General features: G+C 34.3%; 6 protein-coding genes across 12 annotated transcripts; 4 read left to right on the plus strand and 2 right to left on the minus strand.

Annotated features, from left to right (window-relative positions):
* The first annotated feature begins 163 nt into the window (after nt 1-163).
* Nucleotides 164-2,184, plus strand: LOC108860413 (ras-related protein RABD1). Its single transcript, XM_018634297.2, has 8 exons — nt 164-377; nt 454-526; nt 624-671; nt 759-806; nt 956-1,027; nt 1,244-1,399; nt 1,550-1,653; nt 1,931-2,184. Exons 1-8 carry the CDS (start codon nt 364-366, stop codon nt 2,034-2,036), a joined length of 621 nt encoding a protein of 206 aa, XP_018489799.1. The 5' UTR covers nt 164-363; the 3' UTR covers nt 2,037-2,184.
* A 627-nt stretch (nt 2,185-2,811) lies between these two features.
* Nucleotides 2,812-5,867, plus strand: LOC108861843 (uncharacterized). Its single transcript, XM_018635815.2, has 9 exons — nt 2,812-3,333; nt 3,415-3,548; nt 3,643-3,751; nt 3,813-3,852; nt 4,010-4,099; nt 4,181-4,280; nt 4,371-4,489; nt 4,737-4,839; nt 4,933-5,867. Exons 1-9 carry the CDS (start codon nt 3,213-3,215, stop codon nt 5,632-5,634), a joined length of 1,518 nt encoding a protein of 505 aa, XP_018491317.1. The 5' UTR covers nt 2,812-3,212; the 3' UTR covers nt 5,635-5,867.
* A 425-nt stretch (nt 5,868-6,292) lies between these two features.
* Nucleotides 6,293-9,552, plus strand: LOC108857546 (lysine--tRNA ligase, cytoplasmic-like). Its single transcript, XM_018631536.2, has 14 exons — nt 6,293-6,493; nt 6,565-6,640; nt 6,730-6,801; nt 6,872-7,040; nt 7,125-7,218; nt 7,321-7,406; nt 7,485-7,588; nt 7,675-7,737; nt 7,880-8,385; nt 8,472-8,628; nt 8,709-8,852; nt 8,930-9,142; nt 9,227-9,281; nt 9,376-9,552. Exons 1-14 carry the CDS (start codon nt 6,384-6,386, stop codon nt 9,405-9,407), a joined length of 1,881 nt encoding a protein of 626 aa, XP_018487038.2. The 5' UTR covers nt 6,293-6,383; the 3' UTR covers nt 9,408-9,552.
* A 748-nt stretch (nt 9,553-10,300) lies between these two features.
* On the minus strand, nt 10,301-12,122 carry LOC108863237 (2-Cys peroxiredoxin BAS1, chloroplastic). The gene is made up of 7 exons (XM_018637593.2): nt 11,859-12,122; nt 11,444-11,518; nt 11,246-11,327; nt 11,079-11,158; nt 10,856-10,981; nt 10,658-10,771; nt 10,301-10,561 (listed from the first exon to the last, which is right to left on the minus strand). The coding sequence occupies exons 1-7, from the start codon at nt 12,054-12,056 to the stop codon at nt 10,445-10,447; spliced, it is 792 nt and encodes a 263-aa protein (XP_018493095.1). The 5' UTR covers nt 12,057-12,122; the 3' UTR covers nt 10,301-10,444.
* A 190-nt stretch (nt 12,123-12,312) lies between these two features.
* Nucleotides 12,313-14,748, plus strand: LOC108863238 (uncharacterized). Of its 7 annotated transcripts, none has more exons than XM_018637607.2 (13): nt 12,313-12,456; nt 12,543-12,656; nt 12,725-12,798; nt 12,879-12,950; nt 13,036-13,064; nt 13,178-13,228; nt 13,315-13,365; nt 13,498-13,557; nt 13,663-13,745; nt 13,817-13,964; nt 14,087-14,137; nt 14,277-14,381; nt 14,460-14,748. In XM_018637607.2, the coding sequence occupies exons 1-13, from the start codon at nt 12,341-12,343 to the stop codon at nt 14,607-14,609; spliced, it is 1,104 nt and encodes a 367-aa protein (XP_018493109.2). In that variant the 5' UTR covers nt 12,313-12,340; the 3' UTR covers nt 14,610-14,748. The 7 variants fall into 7 exon arrangements, 6 of the variants coding, with proteins under 6 accessions (XP_018493109.2, XP_056842278.1, XP_018493103.1 ...); XR_008934408.1 differs by having other exon boundaries at nt 12,316-12,456; nt 12,537-12,656; nt 14,284-14,381; nt 14,460-14,688; XM_056986298.1 differs by having other exon boundaries at nt 12,317-12,456; nt 12,537-12,656.
* Nucleotides 14,749-17,195: 2,447 nt separating this feature from the next.
* On the minus strand, nt 17,196-18,012 carry LOC130512452 (protein GL2-INTERACTING REPRESSOR 2-like). The gene has a single exon (XM_057010465.1). It carries the CDS (start codon nt 17,773-17,775, stop codon nt 17,416-17,418), a length of 360 nt encoding a protein of 119 aa, XP_056866445.1. The 5' UTR covers nt 17,776-18,012; the 3' UTR covers nt 17,196-17,415.
* Between the last annotated feature and the right edge of the window lie 7,887 nt (nt 18,013-25,899).

Consider the following 25,899-nt stretch of genomic DNA (forward strand, 5'->3'; position numbering starts at 1 on the left):
TGATGTCCTAAATGACTCTTTGTTGTTGATGATGTTAATGAACACTAGATAGATAGCTTCATCCAAATCCAAGATTTGAGCCCGGCCCACTATATATTAAAAGGCCCATATAAGAAGTAGGATCAAGTCTAAATTTTCAACTACGTAAAGAAACTAGTAAGACAATGTCAAAGCTTCTTTTACTGTCATGAGATAAAACTGTAGAGAGAAGAAAAAGCAATATTGAAGTCGTGGGGTTCAATCAATGTTCACAGCACTTAATCGACACGCCTAACCGTAACCTCCTTTTTTTCATAGAAAAGCGTTTTCCTGGGAAAAACTTCACGAATCAATCGGGAAACTCACCAAGAGCTCGAGAAAACCATGAGCAACGAGTAGTAAGTGCTTTTCTTCTATCGCATTGTCTCCCGATTTAACAGCTCAATCGTCTTCCTTTTGTGCGTCTCTTTTTAGCGATTATCTGTTCAAGCTTCTGTTGATCGGTGACTCATCTGTTGGAAAATCATGCCTCCTTCTTCGATTCGCTGTGAGTTTGACTTAGATTTTGATCATCCTTTGAAACGTTTCTCGTTGAAAATGAGATCCGCTGATTTATTTTATTTCGATTTGATTTTGTGGTGCAGGATGATGCGTACATTGACAGTTACATAAGCACCATTGGTGTTGACTTCGTCAGTTCCACTAAATGATCATTATACTATATAGTTTTTATATGTGAATTGATTGTTTTATCACAAAGTTGCTTATTAATGTGGCAGAAAATTAGGACGATTGAGCAGGATGGGAAGACGATTAAGCTCCAAATCGTGAGTTTAAGGGCATTTTTGTAACTTGTTCGAATAATTCGAATAATTATTATGTTTAAACTCATTTACTGTTGATGTTCTGATGTTCTCTTCAGTGAGATCATGGTTTATGATAATAATAATGTGTTAAATGTTTCTGCTATCTTCAGTGGGATACTGCTGGGCAGGAGCGTTTCAGGACCATCACTAGCAGCTACTACAGAGGAGCTCATGGAATCATCGTGAGAGAACTCTTTATCAGCTTTCTTTCTTACTTACTTACTGTTTCTTTATCTAGATTAGTGTTTTGTTCAGCTTCCGTTTCTTTTTAAGTTGTTTTAAGTCCATACCTGGTGGCGATTTTTTTTAAAATCATATTGCTTTGCTCTGTTTACTTTTGAAACATGTTTGTTAGTGTGATGAGACTTATCACTTATGTGATGATGATACTGCAACAGATTGTGTATGATTGTACTGAGATGGAAAGCTTCAATAACGTGAAGCAGTGGTTGAGTGAGATCGACAGATATGCTAATGACAGTGTATGCAAGCTTCTTATTGGTAACAAGAATGATATGGTTGACAGTAAAGTTGTTTCCACCGAAACTGGAAAGGTAAACTCCCATCTACTGTCTTGCTAGCATTGTTTCCATTCAACTTTTACCATTTTTATTTGATTCATTGTATCACAAATCTTAAACCTTGTGATGATATAACGGTCATTGCTTATCGTACATTTCATCTATTCGGAAAAACACTTACAGGCCTTAGCAGACGAGCTCGGAATACCCTTTCTGGAGACCAGTGCTAAGGATTCTATCAACGTCGAACAGGCATTCTTAACTATTGCTGGCGAGATCAAGAAGAAGTATGTTCACTATCTTTTTATCTTTTCTCGTAGTTTCTGCAATATGTTACTCTATGTTCGTTCCCTAGTGAAGCTGGTGTAAAGTGTTAAATCGTATATACGTTTCTGGAGTCTTGATGACTAATAGAAAGAAAATCTACGAAGTTACTGCTTTATCAATCTCTTCTTGCCTCCGCCACAAGCTCATGTACTTAAGAGTGTCTGCATATGATAGTTTTGATCTCATTGTATATACATTAACTTGGGTATGACCATTTATTATTATTACTCTGTTCAGAATGGGAAGCCAGACGAATGCAAACAAGACATCTGGAAGTGGAACTGTCCAAATGAAAGGTCAGCCAATCCAACAAAACAATGGTGGCGGTTGCTGCGGTCAGTAGTTAAGCAAACTGTTACCAAAACTATCTGTTCTTTTCTTACTATGTGTGTTGTGAAAACTAATGGCTGTCTAAAACAATAACACTGGAAACTTTAGTATTTCATGTCACTCTGTGTCACAAATGATCTATGGTGTTAGTTGCAATGTCACTCTGTGTACATCTTCAGTTTTGATTATAGAATTCGAGTTTGGAACACATAATTTTAGGTTGATCATGTTCAGCACAATAGGATATGATTTTGAAAACCTGTAGTAGCTTAGCTACGTCCATAGAATTCGAACAAGACAAAGATACGTGATAAGATATCACGAATGAGAACGAAGATGAAACCTGATTGATACTTCAGAGATTCGAGCTTGAACTCACCTTCTTTACAAAACAATTTCTACATTACATCAGCTTAACTCATCATAAACCCACATGGTTTCCAAAGACCCTAGATGCATCGAAATTACACACATATTTTTTATTATCTTATATAGTAAATATAATCAATATCAAAAATTATTGTTATGTTTTTATAGAATCGATTCAAACTTAGATTCATGCATCCACCCAAAAATTTCAAAATACATTTTCATACATGCACAAGCTTACCTGTGAAATTTGTTGTTAAGATCTCATACATGCACCAAAAAGATGAAAAAATAAAAGTAAATGGTCTTGTGTTAAAGTTTGATGTTATCATTCTTTTTGTTTTGAAATCATTAAAAATGAAAGTTTATGCACACTGAGTAGAGCAACATATAAATATGCTCTTCAATGTTTAACTAAGTATAAAACAGAAAAACAGAAGTTCATTCAGACAAGTCAACTGACAGCGACACTTAACCGACCTCGTCCGTTTAAGTCTAACAGAAAAACTCAATCCATTTGGAATGGGCGTGCAAACTCTAAGCATTTTGGGAAATGAGACATTCTTCTCATTCTTCTTTCCCAGATCTTTTTTTTTTTGGTATTTTCCCGAGAAAATGATCAAAGATTATTTTACTAGTATTTGAGAAAACACCTCCACGTTCTTTGCCCATCTCGTAGGTTACGCTTACTCATATCAGCAGCTAGCTGAGTTTTCTCTTTTCACTTCTCCTCCTCCTCCTTCTTCACCCACGAAGCTCCGTGATCTAGACGATCTTTAATTTTGATTTGAGGATTCATTTGTATTCCTTCCAGAGGTGTATGGAGAGAAAACGAGAGATTTGTGAGTACAGAGAGAGGCTTAACAAGACCTTGGCGTCTCCTGAGCTCACCAATGAGCAAACTCTAAGAACCCTAATAAGAAACCAGCTAAAGGAAGAAGGTTCTCCTTGTTCCTGATCTGCTATATAAGGAAACTCTATTAGTAGCTTTAACTCTGCATTGTTGTAATGTTTGATCACAGAATGTAGTGTGGATATATTGGATCAAAGAGTCACTGGCTTATCAACTATACTTGAGAAACTTAGGAGTGTTTCAGCAAAGGATCAAGATTCGTCTAAATCAACCAAACAAGCATCTCCTGGTGGTGATTGGAAAGTACGTTTTAAAAAAAAAAATTATTTTGATGTGGTTCTATAACAGAATTGCCATCATATTATCAAACTATTTTTTTTCTGCTTCTTGTTTGCAGGTGAAACATGATCATGAGGATTGTCGTGTTATGTACCGTGAAGGATTCGAAGGAAGTCCATTTCACACGTTGCTTGTTGAAGGTTACATGGATGGACCTATCCAAGACTGTAAGTTTTCTTAAGACTAAGAAAAAAGGTTTTCGGTTCGATTCTAACTGTGTTTATGCAGGTCTATGTGTATCATGGGAATCATCACTCTATGAGAAATGGTTAGAGAGTTTTTGATTTATGCTTATTCTGTGTTTCAAACTTCTTGATATTGGATAACAATGTGTAGTCTTTATCTAAAAAAAATCTCAGTGTCGTCTAAATACAAATAGTTCCATCAACTAGCTGAGATGAAAGTAATGGTTTCTATGTTTTTAGGTGGCCGAACTCTGTATTTCCAGCATTCAGGATCTTACAAAGTAATTGTTTGCAGAAGGTCCGGATCAATGAACAGATATGTTTAGTGAGGTCAGTTTCTTTCGATTCTCATGAAAGCTAATCTGAATCTTAACGTTTTGATGATAATTATTATTTTTTTTTGGAAGAAAGGGTGAAAGTACCATGGCCAATGACAAACAGAGAAGCCATTGTGCAGTTTTTCTTATTTGAATACTTTAAAGACGGTTTAGTCATCATTCTACTCAACTCGGTAAAACCATGTTAAACTCTTTAATTGTTTTCATCCTGATCCACTTTCTTTTAATATCCTAAACTACTCTATGTTGGTATCATCTTTTAGATCTCAGCATCACAAGTAGAGAGCATTGGTATATCTGAAGAAGCAGAGAATGCTGTGAGGATTGATTTAGTAGGCGGAGTTGCTATACAAAAGGTATCTCCTGAGAGGAGTTACTTGAGGTGAGTGCAGGGACGTTCATGAGCTGAAACATTAGTGTATAGTCCCCAAAAATTCTAAAATAATCTACGTAATAAAAACCTTATCTAAATTTGTTAAAAAAGTTATTATTAAAATTTTACTTAATTGTTTATAGTCTCTAATTCTCAAGACCGCTCCATGAGTGAGTGTGACTGTGAGTGATACATTATATAACCAGAAACTTGAAATGTTCTTTGGTTTTCTTATAATCTGTTGAAAATTTTGTAGACACATAGTGGAGTTCGATATAAAGCTGGACTTGATCCCTCCATCTCTGATAAATTTTATGTCTAGGCAGCTCCTAGGCAACGGTTTCAGACTTTTCAAGAAGGTAGTTTTCAGCTTATTTAGTTCATAAGATTCTTGGTTTCTCAGGTTAGCTAATTTTGTGTGATGTGGTTTGTTTACTTGAATGTGTACACAGACTATTGGTTCAGTGGCTAACTCCGAAGAATACGCCAGAGTTTTAGCTGAGCCATTGTACACTTTTATACATAAAGCTCTGTACTCTACTGAGAATACTGATGAAAATTTCCAAGCAAGTGAAGGTGCACCTTTCAAAGGAAATGTTCATGAGATTGAGGAGGAGGAAGAAGAAGAAGAAGATAAAAGTGTTTCTTCTTTCTCGGAAGAGGATGAAAATGTCATTGGGAAGTCTCAGAACAACGATGGCAAAACACTTTTCTGCCTAAGTCCAGAGGTGAAGCAAGCACTAGGGACACTAGAGAGGGTGATATCAATGGTTAGAAAATCTAGAAAAGATGATAATAGTAACTCAACCTCTTCAGAGGAAGAAGAAGGTTCATCGCCAAAACAGCATTCAGAGAGCACCACGATTGTTTCAAGCAGCAAAGTTTGTAGTCAAGATCCTAAAACTGAAGTTCTTGATGAAGCATCATCATCACTCACAAGTTACTTTGCTGCATCTCCCAAGATCGATCTTATCACAACAAACTCTGAAGAGGTGACAAGGATAACAATCTCACAAGCCACAACTCTTTTTAGCCAAACGGAAGAGAGTAGTGACGAAAAACCAAACGGTTTAAGTGGAGGTAAGATCTCGATTCTGCAGAGAAAACGTAGACCAGGCTGCTTCGGAATCAGGTCATGGATGAGAAGGACTTGAAATAGCCTCTAGGGAGGTAAAGCCAGAGGTTTAGTGTCTTCGAAGTTGCAAAGCAACTACTATGTATATATGTAAGGAAAACATCAGTCGTTTCAACTTACATGTTGGATAGTGTAAGATGAGCAACAACTGTGGACAAAACTACTAATAGGTGGGTGGGATGTAACGTTAATAAAAGAAACAATACAATCAAGGTGTGTATGTTTCTTTATTATTATACTCTTATCTCATAGAAGAAACTATATTTGATTATGCATTTGATTTGTGAATTTTAAACGTGTAATTTAATACTCTCACTGTTTTAAGATATAAAGTTATAAACTATTAAAAAAACTTTTTTTTTGTATCATTAAAATATAAATTAAAAATTACTCAACCAATATAAAATAGATTATAAAAGTATCATTTATTGTATATTTTTTTTATAAAATTAAAAGTTGCATATATCAATTGATATATGAAAATATCATCTATTTTGAAATATCAAATTCTTCGTAATTAAAGTCAATAATCAATAAATATGATTTTATTATCAAGTAACAACAAATCGAATTGAATCTGCACTCAAAATCGTTACTTTACAAACGAACCGGTTCGGTTTGTTAATAAACCGAATGACTAACTAACCCGCGTAAAGAAAATAAAGATAGGAAATAATAATAAACCCTAAAGAAGACTTCCCTCCTCATCTTCATCCCTCCTTCGCCGTCTTCTCTTCTGGATTCGTGTTTACCAGGAAGCTGATTGTTATGGAAGATTCGGCTAATCAAACCACGCAAGCAATGTCAAAACTATCCATGGATGCTGCTCCCCCTTCTTCGACTGCCGAGACTGGTGATGGAGGAGCTCGGAGTAAAAAGTACGTTCTCGATTAAATTTTTCTGAACGTTCGTTCGTAACGGAATCTGATTGTGTGTTTTCGTGTTGCAGTGCTCTGAAGAAGGAACTGAAGATGAAGCAGAGAGAGGAAGAGAGGAAACGCAAAGAAGAAGAAAAAGCCAAACAAGTAAAATCAATCACTCCCTCTATCTCTCTCTCTTCGTTTTCATCTAATTCAAGATTAGTTTTAAGAGATTTTCATTTGATTTGATTCAGGCTCCCAAGGCAACTTCTCAGAGCCAGAAGTCAGTGGCATCATCAGCAGATGATGAGGATATGGATCCAACGGTATTCAATTCAACACTATTGATCTCATTGTTTTATGCAAATGCCAGCTTACTTGTGTGATCTTTCGCAGCAATACTTTGAGAACAGATTGAAATATCTCGCGGCGGAGAAGGCCAAGGGGGAGAATCCGTACCCTCACAAGTTTGCTGTGTCCATGTCTATCCCTGAGTACATTGGGAAGTATGGTAGTAGTTTGAACAATGGGGATCATGTCGAAGAAGCTGAAGTTTCTCTAGCTGGTATGTTAAAATCTGCTAAAATGCCATTTGTTCTTTTGATTGGAAAAGATTTTCATTTTGTTTGTTTTCTTGTAACTTTGCTAGGGCGGATAATGAGCAAGCGTGCTTCCTCTTCCAAGCTATTCTTTTATGATCTACACGGTGAGGATTTCAAGGTCCAGGTTATGGCTGATGCAAGGTGAATAGCTTTGTTTTACTTGATTCTCTTCTTTCTTGTTAACTTGATGCTGTTGAATAGATTTAATTACTTAGGTGTGTTGCTCTTTTTTTCTTGTTTTAGTAAGTCGGGATTGGATGAAGCTGAGTTTTCAAAGCTCCATGCGAATGTTAAGCGTGGTGATATTGTTGGTGTTACTGGGTTTCCAGGTTAGTGTAGCCTCTGTATGTTTTTTTTTTTTTTCATTCTTGTAGCCTATTTCTCCATCCTTTTACTCTGACTTCCAGGAAAAACTAAGAGAGGAGAGTTAAGTATTTTCCCGAAATCATTTATTCTTCTGTCACATTGCCTCCACATGATGCCAAGAAAGGCTGAGAATGTTAGCGCAAAGGTAAAAGCAAATCCACTGTGGCTGTTATATTACCTTAGTGTCACCTTATTTGACACTAACCTGTTTCACTTTTTTTCATTACGTAGAAACCCGAACACTGGGTTCCAGGTGAACCGAGAAATCCTGAAGCATATGTTCTGAAAGATCAGGTAAATTTTTCAAAAGCTATAAAGATTGTTGTAGCTTCTTACATTATTGAATGTATCTCTTGTTGGATCACTTTCTTGTTGTGTTTTAGATTCTGTTTCTATCCGACCAAGGGTTTGATGTTTTTCTCTGTTTCTCCATCAGGAATCTCGATACCGCCAGCGTTATCTTGATCTAATGTTGAACGTGGAGGTTCGCCAGATATTCAAAACCAGAGCTAATATCATTTCCTACGTCCGGAGATTCCTTGACAATCAAAGATTCCTGGAGGTTGAGACACCTATGATGAACATGATTGCTGGTGGAGCAGCTGCCAGGCCCTTTGTGACACATCACAATGATCTAGACATGAGGCTGTACATGCGCATCGCACCTGAACTCTTCCTCAAGCAACTTATTGTCGGTGGCTTGGAACGTGTCTATGAGATTGGGAAGCAATTCAGAAACGAGGGTATTGACCTGACACACAATCCGGAGTTCACGACTTGCGAGTTCTATATGGCTTTCGCAGACTACAATGACCTGATGAAAATGACTGAGGATATGTTGAGTGGCATGGTCAAGGAGTTAACAGGTGGTTACAAAATCAAGTATCATGCTAATGGGTATGACAAGGAGCCAATCGAAATCGACTTCACTCCTCCATTCAGGTTTAATAATCATTCGGTATCTTCATTGGTTAAACTAACAAAATAACAACCTTCAAGGGGTTAAATCTTATCTGTGGTAATTGCAGGAGGATTGAGATGATAGGAGAGTTAGAGAAGGTGGCTAACCTCAAAATTCCAAAAGACTTGGCTAGCGAAGAAGCCAACAAATATCTGATTGAAGCTTGTGCCAGGTTCGACGTGAAATGTCCACCTCCTCAGACTACAGCTCGTTTACTAGATAAAGTAAGAAAAATCTTCAGCTTCCCTCTTTGATGTTTGTGCATAGAAGAAATTGAAATCTGAGATGTTGTCTCTTTTTGTAGCTTGTTGGAGAGTTTCTGGAAGTAACATGTGTGAACCCAACGTTCATCATCAACCATCCCGAGATCATGTCGCCCTTGGCAAAATGGCATAGGTCGAACAATGTTCTGACTGAGAGATTCGAGCTGTTCATCAACCAACACGAAGTAAAAAGCTAATATCACGAATTTGATTCCCTTTTCTTTAGCTTTGTTTCACTAACGTGTCATAAACGTGATCGCAGCTCTGCAACGCCTACACTGAGTTGAACGATCCTGTGGTTCAGCGTCAAAGGTTTGCTGATCAGCTGAAGGATAGGCAATCCGGAGACGATGAAGCGATGGCTTTAGATGAGACTTTCTGCAGTGCTTTGGAGTATGGATTGGCTCCTACAGGTGGTTGGGGATTGGGGATAGACAGGCTTGCCATGCTGTTCACCGACTCACAGAACATCAAGGTCAGTCTCTTATCTCAATTCTCTGCTAATGATTATTAAATCTTTCAGACCAAACTCATGAACAGAACTGATAAAATGTTGCAGGAAGTTATTCTCTTCCCGGCAATGAGGCCACAAGACGATCCAGCATCCGTTAAAGGTACTTAGATCTAGCTGAGAATTTAGTTACGAAAATCTATGGTTATTTTCCCGTTGGATCGCAATTTCAGAGTTTTTTTTCTTTTCTCTTGCAGCTTCTTTGCAAGCAGAGAACAAAGGAGAATAGAGCACAGTTTTCATCTCTTTTGCCAGTCAAATTGCTGTTCTCGGATCATTCTTAATCGCCATGTCTATTCTTACAAACAAAACTTTTTATTATCAAAAAACCTTTGTAAGACCTTTTTGGAAATTGGTTTATTGTTTTATCGTGATTTTTCTCCAATAGTCAAATACCCCATGTATTAGGTATAACACGAGCTTATTAATCTAAAAAACAAGCTGTATTAGCAAAGTCATCGATTGAAAAAACCAGACGGCTATCTCATAAGACAGACATAAGCCATCTTCACACATGTTTTATTATCTTCCCTCCTACCAAATACCTTCCATATATATATTTTGTTTATGCTACAAAAAAAAGTCGCACCCAACCGAGATGCATTTACCAACAATCCACGAGTAACGTACCAAAAGAAGAAAATATCCTAAGGAGTCAAGAACAAGAAAAAGGTGGTGGGTTCTCTCATCTCTGATCTTTTTCTTTTGTTTCCCACTCTATGATTCACTTTTAATACATCAATTCAGTAAAAGAATGAGTTCATATAATCTGATTTACAATTTCTTTATTTGTTGTGCACTCTAATGTACAATTTTTATAACCCAAAAATCAAACCACCCAAAAAGTAAGATTTATATAGAAAACCCAACAAACCCTCTTTCGTATTCCTTTGAAGATTGCTTTGAATTTTAGATTATTTCCAACTTTTAAGTTGTTTATGTATTTTAAGTATTTTATTATTTTTAGTAATTTGATAATTTTTGTTTTTTTTAAGAGACCGACACATCATCGGTTTGACATGAAAAATCGATTTACAGTTTTAAACAATTTATGATTGGTAGAACAAGAAACAGGTTAAGAAGAGAGAGAAACCACATTGAATCCTACTCCAAGCGGGAAAATGGAGATAACAAGACTTTTATTAATGGAAAATGTAAGTTTTAAGGATTCTGGGGGGACAAAGTGGAGATCCAAACAACGGATTGTTCGGCGCTTAAAAGAAAAAAAAACTCAGCTCACATATAACAAAGGTTTCGTAGATATTTCTAAATAGCTGAGAAATACTCTTTGCTGAGCTTGGGGTCAGGTTTCATTGACTTCTCCCCTGGTTTCCATCCTGCAGGGCAGACTTCATCAGGGTTCTCCTGGATGTACTGTAGTGCCTGCAACATTGAGAATAATATATATGCATCACACAAACAGTAATCAGATAAAGAAAAGGAACAGCTTTTGAACTTGAGAGAGTATTTATTATATACCTGAAGGGTTCTCATTGTCTCATCAACACTTCGGCCAATACCAAGATTGTTGATGGTTGAATGTTGGATCACTCCTTCCTTGTCTATTATGAAAAGCCCTCTCAACGCTATTCCCTGTTGTTTTCACACAAAAGAAATGTCTTTTGTTGATTCCCAAACACCATTTAGGAAAGTTAAGAAAACAATTAAAAGTTTTACCTGGTCATGGATGAGCACTCCAAAAGATTTTGAGATTGATTTAGTGACATCTGATACAAGGGGATAGTTGAGATCACCAAGTCCTCCAGATTTTCTGTCTGTTTGAACCCACGCAAGGTGGGAGAACTATGTGGACGGACATCAACACAACAAGTAAGGATGAGTCAAATCAATTTTTGCAAACAGATAAGGAAATGTTGTAAACTTGTAGAGTTTTACTTACCACACTATCAACAGAGATACCTAACACCTCTGTGTTCAACTTCTCAAATTCTGCATACCGGTCACTGAAGGCAGTAATCTCTAGAATACAAAAAAAGGGAGAGAGAGAGATAAGGATGTGCAGTGAGACTCAGATATTGAATTTGGGTATGATTGATTATATCAAACCTGTTGGGCAGACGAAAGTGAAGTCCAAAGGGTAGAAAAAGAGAATCACATACTTCTTCCCAATGTACTCAGAGAGCTTAACCTGAAAGAAACCATTTTATTCAATGAATTTACCAATTAGTTTCCATCTAAGACACATACAACACTAGCAGCAGCAGATAATGATAAAACATAAAAGGTTGTTTAGAGAAAAGAAACCTTGATGAACTCCTGATCGAACACAGCCTCAGCCTCAAAATCAGGCGCCTTGTTTCCAACCAATGGAAGATCATCCTATCAACACAGAAAATACTTTGAATCCAACAAAACCAACAACCCTATGAACAAAAAAACTAGCAACCCTAAAACCAAATGTCACTAAAGTTGTGGACTTTTGATGAAATCTTCACCAAAACTAACAACCCTTTGAACAAAACTAGCAACCCTATGAACCTAAAGTTCTAGACTTTACGTGAAATCTACACCAACCTACAGTCAGAGTCAGAGAGACTATGATAAGCGGTAAACATTAGCGGTAAGCAGCAAAGAAGGAGAGCGAAGTCTATGATAAGCCAATTGATTCTGAATCCAATGATACCGAAGGAGAGAGTAACGACATTTATAGATAACTTACGGTTTGAGCCTTGACAGCGAAGCTCCGGCGAGAAGTGGAGCGGATTGAGGTGAGGGAAGAGCGTTGAGAAAACCCAGAGCGGAGAGGAGAAGAGAGGGTTGGAAGGAAAGAGATGGAGGGAGATGGAAGCGGAGACTTGGCTGGGAGAGCTCTGGTGGAGGAGGAGATGAGAGTGGTTGAAGAAGCTACAGACGCCATCGAGACTTCTCTCTCTCTGAAACACTTATCTGTGTGTCAACGAACGACCTCTCTTTTGTAGTGGAAGTGTGAGGTGGAGATAAACCCAAAGAAAGAACTAAATAACAATCTAAAACGACGTCGCGTAAACCATGTTGCGAAAGTAGGAGAAGCAAATACCCGGAACCGATATATTTGAAATATCCGACCCGAATTCGCTGATATACGAAAACGACGTCGCAAGAGACAATGTATTGTTGTCACCAAAAATTTCGAACCATTTTCGAAACGACGTCGCGTTAACGATGCCAAAAATGCTATATGGTCTTCAACTACCGTGGGTAACTCCGTCTCTCCGCTGCTTTCTTCCTCCGATCGCCGGTTCGATTCTCCAATTTGCTTACTCCTCCTCTGCTTCCAGGTGCATTTTTTTTTTTTGCTCTCTCCTCCAACAACATGCGTCTCTAGTCGGTTTATTATTATTCTCTCTCTTCTCGCCAGTTACAGTTACAGGAGAAGATATACGTTGAATCTTGTGATCGCAGTAGGTATGGAGAGTAAGAAGGAATTGATTAACAAAGCTAAAAGTCATGTCAGTTCCAGATTATGCAGAGTCTCTGGGTATATATATATATATATATTAATCCAATCTTTTTGCTGGAATAATTTTGAAATATTTGATTGTAAAGTTCGATGACAGAAGTGATGGAGATTCAAGCTGAGACTCCCAAAATCCATGTATTGTTCATTCCGGGAAACCCAGGTTTTACATTCTATTTGTTATATACTACTCAATGCACATTTGTTACGTTTGAATACATTTTGGTTTTTGTAAATCTTCAGGTGTGGTGTCATTTTACAATGACTTCTTGGAATCTCTACATCAGTTTCTTGATGGTAATTCATCGATAACAGGTATGCACAGTCACACACTCTCTTTCGAGTTTGATTCCATTGGTTTATAATAGTTGACTTGGGTTTTGTTTTTCTTCTTGCATAGCTGTTGGCCAAATATCTCACACCAGCAAGGTACTTTATTCTTTTCCACTGCCTTCAGTTTACTGGTTGTATTTAGATTTGTGTGATTCGGGGTGCTTTGTTGATACTTTATATGATTTTACATTCTTTTGTTTCGCTCTAAGGACTGGGAATCTGGTAAGCTGTTCTCGTTGCAAGAACAAATCGATCATAAGGTAATAACATGTTAAGCTTCCTTATTGTTATTCTTCAGCAATTTACCTCCCCTGAGGTTAAGATAGTAATCTGCTTTCAAATACAGGTTGAATTTGTTAGACAGGAGCTGGAGAATGTGAAAGTTCCAATTATATTGGTAAATATATATAATATATATATATATATATATATATATATATGTATACAATGAACTACACGACATGTGACGTACATTGATTAAAAGTTTCAAGAAAATTTCCAACTCAAATCTGGATTGCTTTTTTTGTAGGTTGGGCATTCTATTGGGTCTTATATATCCCTTGAGATATTAAGGAAATGCCCGGAGAAGGTATTAGACTGATTCCTCTATGAATTTACTTCCTCTACCACAGTTTCTCTCTGAGCTATATGTGAATTAATGTGATCATGCAAATTCTCTGGACTCTGCTTGTAGGTTGTGTATTGCATTGGCCTATATCCATTTTTGACTTTGAACCAACAATCAACAAAGCAATCACTAATCGGGAAACTTGCTTCGTGAGCTTTCCTTCTCAATATCTTATCAATCCTCGATATAAAATAACCAATATGAGATTGTTGAGTTTCAGGTCTTCTCTTCTGTCTGCTACAGCAAGTTTTCTGATTGCATCACTGGGACTGTTACCTATGTGGGCTGCACGTCGGCTTGTATCCAACTCCCTTGGAGCTTCATGGTCTGATACTGCTGTTCAAGCTACTTGCACTCACTTGAGGCAGGTATCACTTTCACTTTGGAACATAGTTGCATCTTTTTCTTTTGATATTTCGACTTCTTGCAACCCTCTAAATTTTCCAGGCGAGTTAACTTTTGATGCCTCTTGTTTTTTCTTCCCTTGCAGTATCACACTATGCGCAATGTTCTCTATATGGCAATGACAGAGTTTAGAGAGGTATTCTTCTTTTGACAGTGTGCTCTTATGAAGTTTTAAGAGTTAAGATTTGAACTCAAACTACGCAAGCTCTAAAAAAATGATCAAGCTTTTGGACTATAGTTTGAGCCATCGTTTCACCTTTTTTTTTGCATATAAGCTCGCAGCAGAGCCAGATTGGGAGTTCATGAGAGAGAACCAGAGCAAGCTTGCATTTTTATTTGGCATTGATGATCATTGGGGTCCACTGCAACTCTTTGAAGAGGTTTAATAGATTTCCTCTTTTTATAATGCATTTTCTGAGACATGAAGGAGAGTCTCACATAGAATCTCCATTGTCTAGATTTCAAAGCAGGCGCCTGGTACTTCCTTATCTATCGAGAGGGAAGGTCACACTCATGGATTCTGCTGCACCGTGGCTGGCTCCGTGTGGGTTGCGCAGCACGTAGCCACTCTGATCAAGAACCGATTTAAGCAACTCCAGCAAATGTAAAATTTCACGGTCTCTTCCTTAAACCCTTGAAACCGGTCTGTGATTTTACATTCCTGACCATTAAAAGCGTTTATAACAATTAATGGGCTGATTAGGAGAGGCTGTGCAAGTTGGCCTGGCCCAAACAGATCCATAATCACCACGACATTTGCATTAAGTAGATAAACGCGATTAGTGAGAATTTAAGATGATAGATGTTTGGTAAGACGAAAAAATTGGTGACCTATAGTTAAATATACACCACATAAACTATTTTGACAAAAAAATTATACCAGGAATTAAATTCGTATTTATCATACTTACGTAACGCTCAGTATTTTCAACGGCCTCAGTTACTATTGCATTTATACTTGATTTAAATGAATTAATTAAGTTTAATCTATTGAAGCTATAACTACTACCTCTCTTTAATTTTAACCAACTTTCAACCCCTTAGCATTAATTCTTTATTTTACTTAATATATAATTCAGCGAGAATTCGGCCAAAAAATTCATGAACATGAAAAGAATTACCGTAATAAATACGAACATATTGGCTGGCCAAAAAAACACCGAACTATATTTGATTTTAAATTTTAATCAATAAGTTATCGCTGACTCGCCAAATTAAAACACCATTACAGAATGATTAAACGACGTCGTCGTTTTGAAATGAAATGAAACAACGTCGTTTTACCTATTTTTATTATCAAAAATATAATGTTCGCGTGGATCGAACCTGAAAACTCATGGTCAAATGATAAGGTTTTTTGCCACTAGACTACTGTCACTTTTCAAAATATCCATAACATATTTTCTTTTATTGAATATCAAACAAATCTCAAAAATCTAAATTATTTTAAAAAAATTCCAAAAAATCTTAAAAATTCAAGAAAATTCTGAAAAGTAAAATTAAATTGAAATTACAAATAAGTTTTAATAAAAAAATCAACACATTAAAAATTTCAAAAAAATCTAAAATAATTCAAAAAATGCAATAAATTAAATTTAATGATTAAAAACTTGAAACATATTTTTAAATAAATTAACGTATGTAATATAAAATAAAAATGATATTTATCACACTATAGATTTTAGTATGAATAATGTATTTAAGATAAAATAGACAAATGATAACTAAGATACAATAAACAAATGATATTATCACAAATTGTTTTTCTAAAATATATAATAATTAAATGAAAAACATTTTGTAGTGTGATAAATATCATTTTCTATTTTATCTCAATATATTAATTTATTAAAAAAATGTATGATTAATGTATTTAAGATAAAAAAACTCAAATGATTTTAGATACATTAATTTTTATAAAAAAAAATAATGTTTTGATTTTTAAAAAAAATATTTATAATTTCAATTTTAATTTTAATTTTCTTGAATTTTTAAGATTTTTTAGAATTTTTTAAAAAAGAATTTAGATTTTTTGAGATTTGTTTGATACTCAATAAAAGAAAACATGTTATGGATATTCTTAAAAGTGACAGTAGTCTAGTGGCAAAAAACCTCGTCATTTGGCCATGAGTTCTCAGGTTCGATCCACGAATAAAATATTTTTGATAATAAAAATAGGTAAAACGATGTTGTTTTACTTAACGATCTTCGTATTTAACGTTGATTAACTACCGTCTTAATTGTTAGTTAACGGTGTCTTAATCTGGTCGGTCAATCAAAGTTTTTTAATAAACTGATAAAAGTCAACAAAAGTTCAGGTTTTTTTTAACCAGCCTCAAATCCATGTTTATTTTGGTCATTCTTGCCATGTTCAGTGTTTTTTTGGCCGAATTCCCATAATTCAGCATTTGGACTTATCAGTAGCTGCAAACTAAAGTCTGAAAGCTTGTTAGTTTTTCTTATGAATATGCGCATATTAGGGTTGCCAAATACAATTTTCGTTTCTTTTGTTGTTTAGATATATGATGGTTTGGTCCAAAAAAGAAGAATACTGTATATGTAAATGATGGTTGTTCTTTGGTTGTTCTTTTCAATATGAATATTAGGTACAACGTAATGAGTTTGGTGAGTAAAACTATCCGTGCACAAACCCAAATAATTTTATAGATTTCTTTTTACATTATGGTAGTTTTATTTCATCTCTAACCATTTCAACTAGCTTTTCTGGACAACTAAAAAATTCAACATCTTAATCAATTTTTTAAAAATATATTCTATCATCTGATCTGGTCAACACATAAAAAATATTTACTATTATAAAATAGAGTGATTATCGTACTGTTATAATTTGAATTTGAAATACATTCCAATTAATGTCATGTTACACGTAATTAAATTTCATGTTACCGGACTGCCTTATAAAATGTCTGGGTCGAATTCAAACACAAACTTAGAATTTAGTTTCAAATGAGATTTGAACCCGGATAAACGTTTGTAATAAATTTTCTCTGTATCTCCTTTTGTTCAACAAACCAACAGAATCTCGAATGTTTCTTTTACAGTTTCTAATAAATTTTCTATGTATCTCTTTTATTCAAGAAACACCGTTTGTAATTTTTTAAGAAACAGAGGACATTAGTCTTTCAAATCTCCAAGGTGCAAAGGTTGACACATAGACACACAAAGTGCGAATGTTTCATCATACTGAACACCATTTGCTCTAATAATTTCGTATTGCATTAAAAGCAAAGTTAGTGCCACTCGCGCTCCACTTCATGTCTGGTCTAAACGTGGAGCGTGATTAGCACTACTCTGACACCAAACAACCACGAGAAGAAGCAAAAGAAATATATAGAAACAAGCACGGTTGGATCAGCTAGCCTATATAGGTTTATATTCGGACAAAGGGTTGGATTAAACAAAAAAGTTCCACCATGTCTTATTGCGTTCAGTGGTGGTGGCAGGAGCAGTTGTAGCGGCGGAGGCGTCTTGGTTGAGAAAATCGAGTAGGACGGTGCTTTTGCATTTTGGACATTTTGGGTCATCTTGAGAGAGCATAACGTACATAAGGCAACGAGGGCAACCAACAAGTACCATTGAGATTGTTGTCTCCATCTCCTCCTGGTACGTTTCAGATGAAACGCATGAGCTTGGCGAAGTTGTGTTGGATCGGCTTGGAGAACGAACTAGACTCATCAGGTTGGCTTGAGAAGGAGGTGGCGAGAGGTTAAGCTTCAGCTCGAGCTTAGGGCCGCTCTTGTTCCTTTGGCTCATTTGTTCTTTCGTTGGGGGTTGAGAAAGAGATTTTGGTTTTATTGAGAAGTTTAGTTTTGTTGATTCTCGTAAGGCCGTTTTATAAACACAAACACATACACATAGACCACTATTCAGGGAGGGAGAGAGAGAGAGAGAGATTGATTTTCATTAAGGCTCAATTTAATTACGATAGGTGAAATAACTATGACAGCTACATAGACTAGTCTTTTACTTCCAACAACTATTTCTGCTTAACCGGTTGCAGAAAAACAATTCTACTTTTCCTGTTTAAATGGCAATGTTGACAAATCGTTTAATATCAAAGCATACATTTTATAATTACGTTTTTCATATTTTTGGATTATGGCATGATGATAATGCTAATATTAAACCAATATACTACAAACTTTAGTCGGTGGTTTTGATTTTCAAATTATGTCTTAGTTTCCTTTTTTTAATTAATGTTTTCAGTTTTGAAATATGTTTACTGATTATTATTATGTGCTATATTTATTTAGTGAATTCTTAATTCTACACTGCTAAGATCAGATAGCACAAACACTAAACAAACCTCAGCTTGGTTCACAGTTGATAATTTTGTAAATACTTTAACTATTATCCAATTTTGTTGGTAATTTTTCTTAGGTTTTAAATGTGTTTGTCAAATATGGTTAAAATGCAGTAATATTGTATGTATGTTACGTGTTTATAGTTTGCAAAATTTATTTTCCAAAAAAATATATTAATACTATATATATACAAAAATTGAACTCGTAATACATTTGCTATAAAACAAAACTGAGTCCTAAACCAAGTAACTAGCTTTGTCAGTGTTCTTTAATTTTCTCCGAAATTTCATTTGGTACAAGTATTTATCAAGAAGGAAGAATTACGAATAGTATTTGTTGACAGAAGAAAACGAATAGTCTTTGATTGTATTTAATGAAAACAGATATGTATACGTCTTTATGTAGACCACCTACGTACAAGTAAAGGGTCTTAATCGAAGCAGGGAGAGAATTGAATGTGTATTAATGTTAATCACAGGATTACAAAATCTTGTAAAGAAACTTATAAAATACTAGTAAAAAGACGGCCATGACGAAGTAAATGTTAGACTACAATATCACGTAGCTTCGCACCAAAAGCAAGTTATTAATATTTGCAGTGTGAGTTAATTTCCCATGTGAAGTTATTTAATGATTTATTTGGGGGAAGAAGGACTCTGTTAAAACAAATTTATATTTTCTCTATTCAAAACAATAGACTACACTTATAGTATAGTGTATATCTTCCGAACTAATATAATTAAAGCTAGCAACCTTACAGTTAATTTCATTCAATTGAAACTATGACATGCTTGGCTGGATTTACAATTAATGTTATGAATGAATAACCAGTATTTTCGTATCTTATGTTAAAATGGTTATAGGAAATCATGAAATTATATTGTGTGGAAAACTTAAATTGAAACTCTTTTATAGACACACACAAAGTACATTGCTTCAAAATGTGCTTTAAATTAGCTATCATGTTAAGAAAAAAGGGGATCTCAAAACTTGTTAGGAATTTTCATATGCTCACAAAACCATATAATAAAAAATGGACCGCAAGGATGGAGAGTGCTGATTACAAATGTCACGAATGGGAGCTCTTATAGAATATTGTGGAGAAGTAAAGTAACTCTTCTTGACCAAACCAATCTTAGAGCAAGAGTTTGGTGGATTTATGGATTTTGGAAACAAGGAATAGTCCAGGAAGACTCTGTTATTGTAGTCTTCTCAGCTGCAATTGATCAATGGCATTACATTAAAGGCTATAAGTGCAACTCAAGATGACAAATTTTTCTGTTATGATCTGATAAGCAAAGATACGAGAAAGATTGAAATCAAAGGTAAATCGGAAAGCTGGTTTTGTGTGGACAAAGATAAACACACTTTTCGATTTGATGTCTATGGATCACAACGAAAGTGTCATGTACTGGAGAATAATGATACAAATACAATGCATGCTTTTGCGTGTTTTAGATCAAGAAGAATATATTGTGATTTTATAATTTTGTTTTAAAGGAGTTAATTAACCATGTTTCTTCTACTCTTTACCAGGCATTCTCTCTCGATATCAGCCACTTTTATTCATACCTCTACTCATCTCTCAAAGAGTGAATTTGTGAGGTTGGATCCTAGATACAGAGACAAGTGCTATGAACTAGCTAGTACTAAAATGTGCAAGGGCTCAAGTTACCTATGCTTGATCAGTAAGTTTCTTCGCACCAAAACTGGGGTAAAAAAGGATCTCAGTTACTCAAGTCACTGAAGTCACTGAAGTTGAAACAGCATTTCTCACTCAGTGCCGTCTTAAAAAATTTAACGACCTTAGGCAAAATATAAAATAAAGACCTTTTTATAAGTTTTTTTAACTTTTAATTATTGTATTTCTGTAAATTAAAGTAAACAAAAATTGTGGTATTAAAAAAAATTGTTTTTTTATTTTTTGTATAAATTAGGCTTTGTTATATGGAAAATTGAGAATTGTACAATATAAATTTTTGTTTCTATTGTATTAAATTATGTTTAGTTAATCCTGAGTTTTTTAGTTAAACAAAAATAGTCTTTTTCATTAAAATAGATCTTTTAATTAATAAAATTACACTATTTTTTTTTGGACCTATAATTTTTTTTTTTGGACCTATGGACCCATGGCATTTGCCCATGTTGCCATGGGTCAGAGCCGGCACTGTTCTCACTACAAAAGGTGTTGGGTTCGACCCCACCCTGGAGCAAACATTATTTTAATATTTTAGCAAAAAAAAAAGTCACTGAAGTCAACAAACCTAAATCTTATATATGATCCTTTATTCTTCCTTGCGTCTTAAGCCAGTGTTTTTAAACTCGCGGAACATGCCTGATCAATTATATTGTGGGCTTTATTATTATCAAGTAAATAAGCCCAAATAAGAAACCCAACCAGTTAACTAGAAAATAGTGTTTGCAACTAATTATTCTGAACTGATGAAAATTGTATTTGTACCGGTAGAGTGACATGCTTTCTTCTTCTCCTATCTATAAAATTTTCAAAAAGATAAATATTTCTTCATTCGTTTTAAGTTAACCTACAACATAGTTCTCGTGTGGTGAACATTCATGTAGACTACTACTTGATATATCTTATTCTTTTGAATTTTCTTCTTTTTTTTTGTTTGAGTATCGATGTATATATATATGCTGTTTCTTTTATTCTTTACCATCGTTTTGACTTGTGATACATTTATCTTGTACTTTAGATATTTGTTTGTTTATACTGTTGCAAACAGTTTTTTCCTCGGGACTTGTCTTAGACACTGGAAGAACCTTTCATTACTTCAAACCATTAAAACCAATACAACAAGAAGGATAGGGAACCACCAAATTGGATCAAACACAATCATAAACAAAAAAGAAAGACACTCAAACCGACTATCTTAAACAGAAAAGGAGGACATCCAATTAAGAAAGCCCCTATAGCCACATATGATTGAGAAAGATCCAAGGAGATCACACTCCTATCAATACGGAAGGCCGGCTTGTTGATAGACTCTCTTGCTTTTCAAGTTTCCAATGTGACAAGGAGTTAAGAGAACTAAGAGCAACCGCAGCGGGAGTATCACACCGAGGTTCACACAAAAACCAAGACAAAAAAAATATTAAACAAATCCCAGATTTATGAACCTCAAGCTGTGCGTCTCTTCGGGATGAATCGGTTCAGCAACTGTAGCGCGGACCTCATGACACGTGGTGGCCCGCGACTGGCCCGCTTTTTTTTTAAAAAAAAATCAAACCAAAAAAGTAAAAAAAAAAAAAGGATTTATGAACTCGAGCATCGAATTGCCGCTGCGGATGCTCTAAGATTTTAGATGATAACCATTTAAAGGATGGCCACGCTGCCAGTCTAATAACAGCATCCAATAGACCAGTTGCCTCCTCAAGACTCCATATGTGGTTGAACACTTGTAAATTTCATGGTGAATTTGTTTACAAAACCTTACAAAAAGAACTATTCAACCTAATAAATGGACCTGCACATAAATGAAAATTTATATATATGAAACTTATGTATAGCGTACTAAAAGTTTAAAGGTAAGCACTAAAATATACTAGTCAGCTCGGCCCAAATTAAACCCAGTAAATAACTAAGGAATTGGCTGCCTAAGGTTTAAGACCTATGGCAGAGTTCGAACTTTGGTAACCAAATTGAGATCGTTTGTTTCTACAAGATGTAGATGGCTTACTACTCTGAGTCTATATCTACTGGAGGGATTTAATATATTTTTTCATTTATAATAGCTGACAACAAAATAGCACCAATACTTTACAGATGCATGAACATATTGCCAAACAGTTATCAATCTGCGCCTTGTATATCGTAACTAAACATCTACTATGATATATTTTGAAGAAGTGTATAAGTTGATGAAATAAAATAAAATACATAAATATACTGATAGCATCTTCATTTGACTGATTTGTTTAAAAAATTAACCAGATGTAAAGTTGAACACCAAGTCATAGTTTTTATGCGAAACTATAAATAATATAATCGAACCTCGAACTATTTTTGTGATTGCCGTAATGCAATTGACGGAGCACCGCGTTTTTCATCATATTTTATACCGTTTCATTATATTTTCCAAGTATTTATAAAACTAAATAAAATGACAAATGAATATATGCCAAGGAAAGATAATCCAAAGCGTGAGGGTGGCTTTCGGATAAACACAGAAGTTGTCTCCATTTTCTTTGGAAATTTTGGGATCATGGGCGTTGCAGGGACCCACTCTCTCTCAGCCTGCTACTGCCATAATGTGGGTCCAGTTTAAAAGCCCACTCTTGTTGTTTTCCTAACCATCTCACGTGAAAACCAAAACCGAAAATAATTTATTTAGTAAAAAAGAAAATTCAAAACTCAAAGTCTTGTAATGAATATTGTTGAATATGTTGACAAAAAAATATTGTTAAATATTTTCCAAGTGGATATAATTTTATTTTAATCAGAGTTTGTCCACAATGATGTTCCAAAACATGTTCGCTCTGGTTGATGGAGAGGTGGACGTCCCTAATATGGTGGAGACCCTAAACAATTTAGTAAGAAATTTTCAAAAAGAAATTTTTTTTTCACAAATTGAGGGTCTTTCTCTATGTTATTTTTTGTAAAAAATTAGGGAGTCTTAAGCTAATATTTTACTTCGCTGTGTTCAGGACCACCCCTGGTATGAAACAAGTATAATTTATTTGGGGCTGGAGTTAGACTCTCTCTCTCTGATCTTAATTACATCATTTTAGGTACATACAGAATCCTGGATTCTAATCTTCTTAATCAACTTTTTCACCATGAAACATTATTTCATACAAAATAATTTGTTTTCGGCTAAATGAGATAGTTTTTTTTGTTATTCTATCCGTTTCAAAATAAATATCACTCTCACACATTTCACAGAGATTAAAAATATATATAATTCACTAATATATGATTAATTAAATAAAAATTATTTAAATAAAAAACTATTGATTATTCAAAAGATTAAAAATTAGATTTGATTTACAAAATTACATTAGGATTGTAGAATGATATTTATTTTGAAATAAAATAAAAACATAGAATGATAAATATAGCCGATGGAATAACATATATATTTTGTAAAGGCAAAATGGGGTTAAATTTGAAATGGGGCCTTTGCGTATAATAAAAGTGGGACCTGAATCTTTGATGCAATGAAAGAACTCAGAAGAAAGAAAATAGAGGCGTGCAAATGTTTTGTTTCCATTCTCCTACCATCTATTTCCTGTATATTTTTCAACTCAAACTTAGCCGCACCTTTTTATTTATTTGTTTTTCTTATCAAATAACGTTTTGTGTGTTTCTTTTCTTATACGTCCAAGATTCAAATAGTTTTTCATACTCCAGTCCACACTCTTAAACTTATCCTCAAACTTGGATAAACTTTTGATGTGTTGTAACTGGTACGATTGTATATTGTACAATTTTGACTTTTCAGTATTGTGAATACTATAGTTCTTTGATAGTTGTTGCTGGAGCAATAGTCTGATAAGTTTAGAGCAACCAGTATATGAATTGTGTCCCTAAATAAATGTAGCATGTGCAATCAAAATATGGAATAGTTAAATAACTTAGCAGATATTGAAAACAACAACAAAATATCATTAGGTTTCAAAAAAACAACAAAATATCATAGAAAGTTATTTGCCTCAAAACTTATGTGAATGAAATATTTATATTACCGATCTTTCAGTTTAATCTATTGGTGTGATTTTCTCTGCGCAAGGTTATTAGTTAATTGCTTACAGTTTCTCAAATTTTGGTATAAGTCTAAGATATGCGATGCATAAATTTTTAGGGTTATAATATATGAAGATACTGAATAATGCAGATATTTTTAACAAGAAAAAAATGTGAAGGAAATATGTGGTCCTCTCTCCTCTGTTTCCGGGCATTTAGTTTTGGTTTCATAGAAAATACAACAAATAGCTTTGGTCCCCTACTTATGGTTAAATACAAAACAACATGCAAGCGAAGATTATCATCAGGTTTATTAATTTCCTGATACTCGACTAAATTTTCTGATTGCTATTATTTTTTGACTTCTTGTCTTTACAAGTTATGTTTATAAATAAAATACTATGTTTCGAAATCATACAGTGAAACTTTAAGTTTAACAATAGCAATATTTTGACAACATTAAAGAAAAGATCACTTAGTCTGTCTTTCTCTTTTGATTTATTCTTCTAGCTAGCTCGCAGTATCTTGATAAATTGACGTTAGTGACGTCTACACACATATTTATTTATTTTTACCACAAAAATAGATTTACCATAATGAGAGTAATGGCATAAATCGTACGTAATAAATTTCATAACCATTATGTAACATTATACCTCTTAATTATGTTTCATAATTAAAATACCTCTTAATTATGTTTTTTAATTTTATTTAAAATTTTACATTGGAAATATAACATGATATTTTTCATGAAACAAAAGTAAAATTATAAATCGACACCTTCTATGAAACGGAAAGAATACTTTCCAATCTAGAGGTTGCGATAGTGGTTAGCTGATAAGCTTTTAACATTTCGACCAAAAAAATAGATAAGTCATCTCTAGTCTTAATTATTTTGATTGGTGTCGACGTACTTTTGTCATGCAGGAGCTACGCCATTGGCTTCAACACGATTTGCATCATTTATTGCGCAGGATAAATCTTGTCTTGTCGTACTAATATTTATTATGATCAAAATTGATATTATTACTATAGCAAAAACTACATAGAAAATACTCCCTCTGTTTTTAAAGATGTATGTTTTGGTGTTTTCACACATACTAAGAAAACACATTAACTATACATCATTTTTAGAAATTATCAAATTCCAATGCATTTTAACCAATAGTCTTTCAATAAATTCAATCAATTTTATTGAAAATTTGCAATTTTTATATAGAAAACATAAAAAATACATCTTTGTTAAACAATTTTTTTTCTAAAAACATCTATCTTTAAAAAACGAGGAGTAGTATTAGAAAACTTACAGTTCATACAGCAGTTTTAATCTACTAGGGAATGGAGAAAATGTCAGAAACAGAAATAAAAAGCAAAAGTAATACCCTGAGTTTCATGAAGCTGCTCAAAACACTTCCTAAAAAATGACAAGTTTGTCGTCGTTTTAAACATATATAAAAAAATGTGCAGGTTTATCATATTAGGAACCCTCCACGAAATTACATTGCAGATTCCTCTCGTGCCTTTTCTTTATAACCAAGAGATCATTAAACCATAACCATCAGGAGCTGTATGAGTTTCAATAAATGCTAAATATTAATATTTCATTAATATTTCTTTATATTAGTTGGATTTTAAGAGTAAGTTTCAGCTGTGATTGCAACCTATCCATTATTAGGTTGGATTTTTTTCAAACCTAAATATTATACACCATGGGTACAAATTAATGAATTTTTTTTGAATTGAATGTTAAATATGTAAATTTGATAAATAAACCAAGAATATAAGTTTTGTTCTACAATGTTTGAGCGATATTAATTGATATTTTATATTTGGTGAATTGTATGTTTTGAGCGATATTAATTGATTATT

The sequence above is a fragment of the Raphanus sativus genome, chromosome 5, assembly GCF_000801105.2.
Source record: "Raphanus sativus cultivar WK10039 chromosome 5, ASM80110v3, whole genome shotgun sequence".
NCBI classification, from domain to species: Eukaryota; Viridiplantae; Streptophyta; class Magnoliopsida; order Brassicales; family Brassicaceae; genus Raphanus; species Raphanus sativus.

What these genes read in the sequence shown, in the direction of transcription:
- LOC108860413 (XM_018634297.2), top strand. An exon ending in GCCTCCTTCTTCGATTCGCT is followed by an intron (nt 527 to 623) that starts GTGAGTTTGACT and finishes TTTGTGGTGCAG; the next exon opens with GATGATGCGTACATTGACAG. An exon ending in TTTCCACCGAAACTGGAAAG is followed by an intron (nt 1,400 to 1,549) that starts GTAAACTCCCAT and finishes AAACACTTACAG; the next exon opens with GCCTTAGCAGACGAGCTCGG.
- LOC108861843 (XM_018635815.2), top strand. Translation starts at nt 3,213, where the DNA reads ATGGAGAGAAAACGAGAGATTTGTGAGTACAGAGAGAGGCTTAACAAG. An exon ending in GGATGGACCTATCCAAGACT is followed by an intron (nt 3,752 to 3,812) that starts GTAAGTTTTCTT and finishes GTGTTTATGCAG; the next exon opens with GTCTATGTGTATCATGGGAA. An exon ending in GTTTCAGACTTTTCAAGAAG is followed by an intron (nt 4,840 to 4,932) that starts GTAGTTTTCAGC and finishes ATGTGTACACAG; the next exon opens with ACTATTGGTTCAGTGGCTAA.
- LOC108857546 (XM_018631536.2), top strand. Translation starts at nt 6,384, where the DNA reads ATGGAAGATTCGGCTAATCAAACCACGCAAGCAATGTCAAAACTATCC. An exon ending in CATATGTTCTGAAAGATCAG is followed by an intron (nt 7,738 to 7,879) that starts GTAAATTTTTCA and finishes TTTCTCCATCAG; the next exon opens with GAATCTCGATACCGCCAGCG. An exon ending in CAGCTCGTTTACTAGATAAA is followed by an intron (nt 8,629 to 8,708) that starts GTAAGAAAAATC and finishes CTCTTTTTGTAG; the next exon opens with CTTGTTGGAGAGTTTCTGGA.
- LOC108863237 (XM_018637593.2), bottom strand. Translation starts at nt 12,056, where the DNA reads ATGGCGTCTGTAGCTTCTTCAACCACTCTCATCTCCTCCTCCACCAGA. An exon ending in TCGATCAGGAGTTCATCAAG is followed by an intron (nt 11,328 to 11,443) that starts GTTTCTTTTCTC and finishes GGTTTCTTTCAG; the next exon opens with GTTAAGCTCTCTGAGTACAT. An exon ending in GAGTGCTCATCCATGACCAG is followed by an intron (nt 10,772 to 10,855) that starts GTAAAACTTTTA and finishes TGAAAACAACAG; the next exon opens with GGAATAGCGTTGAGAGGGCT.
- LOC108863238 (XM_056986298.1), top strand. Translation starts at nt 12,341, where the DNA reads ATGCCAAAAATGCTATATGGTCTTCAACTACCGTGGGTAACTCCGTCT. An exon ending in GTTCATTCCGGGAAACCCAG is followed by an intron (nt 12,799 to 12,878) that starts GTTTTACATTCT and finishes GTAAATCTTCAG; the next exon opens with GTGTGGTGTCATTTTACAAT. An exon ending in TGAAAGTTCCAATTATATTG is followed by an intron (nt 13,366 to 13,497) that starts GTAAATATATAT and finishes CTTTTTTTGTAG; the next exon opens with GTTGGGCATTCTATTGGGTC.
- LOC130512452 (XM_057010465.1), bottom strand. Translation starts at nt 17,775, where the DNA reads ATGAGCCAAAGGAACAAGAGCGGCCCTAAGCTCGAGCTGAAGCTTAAC.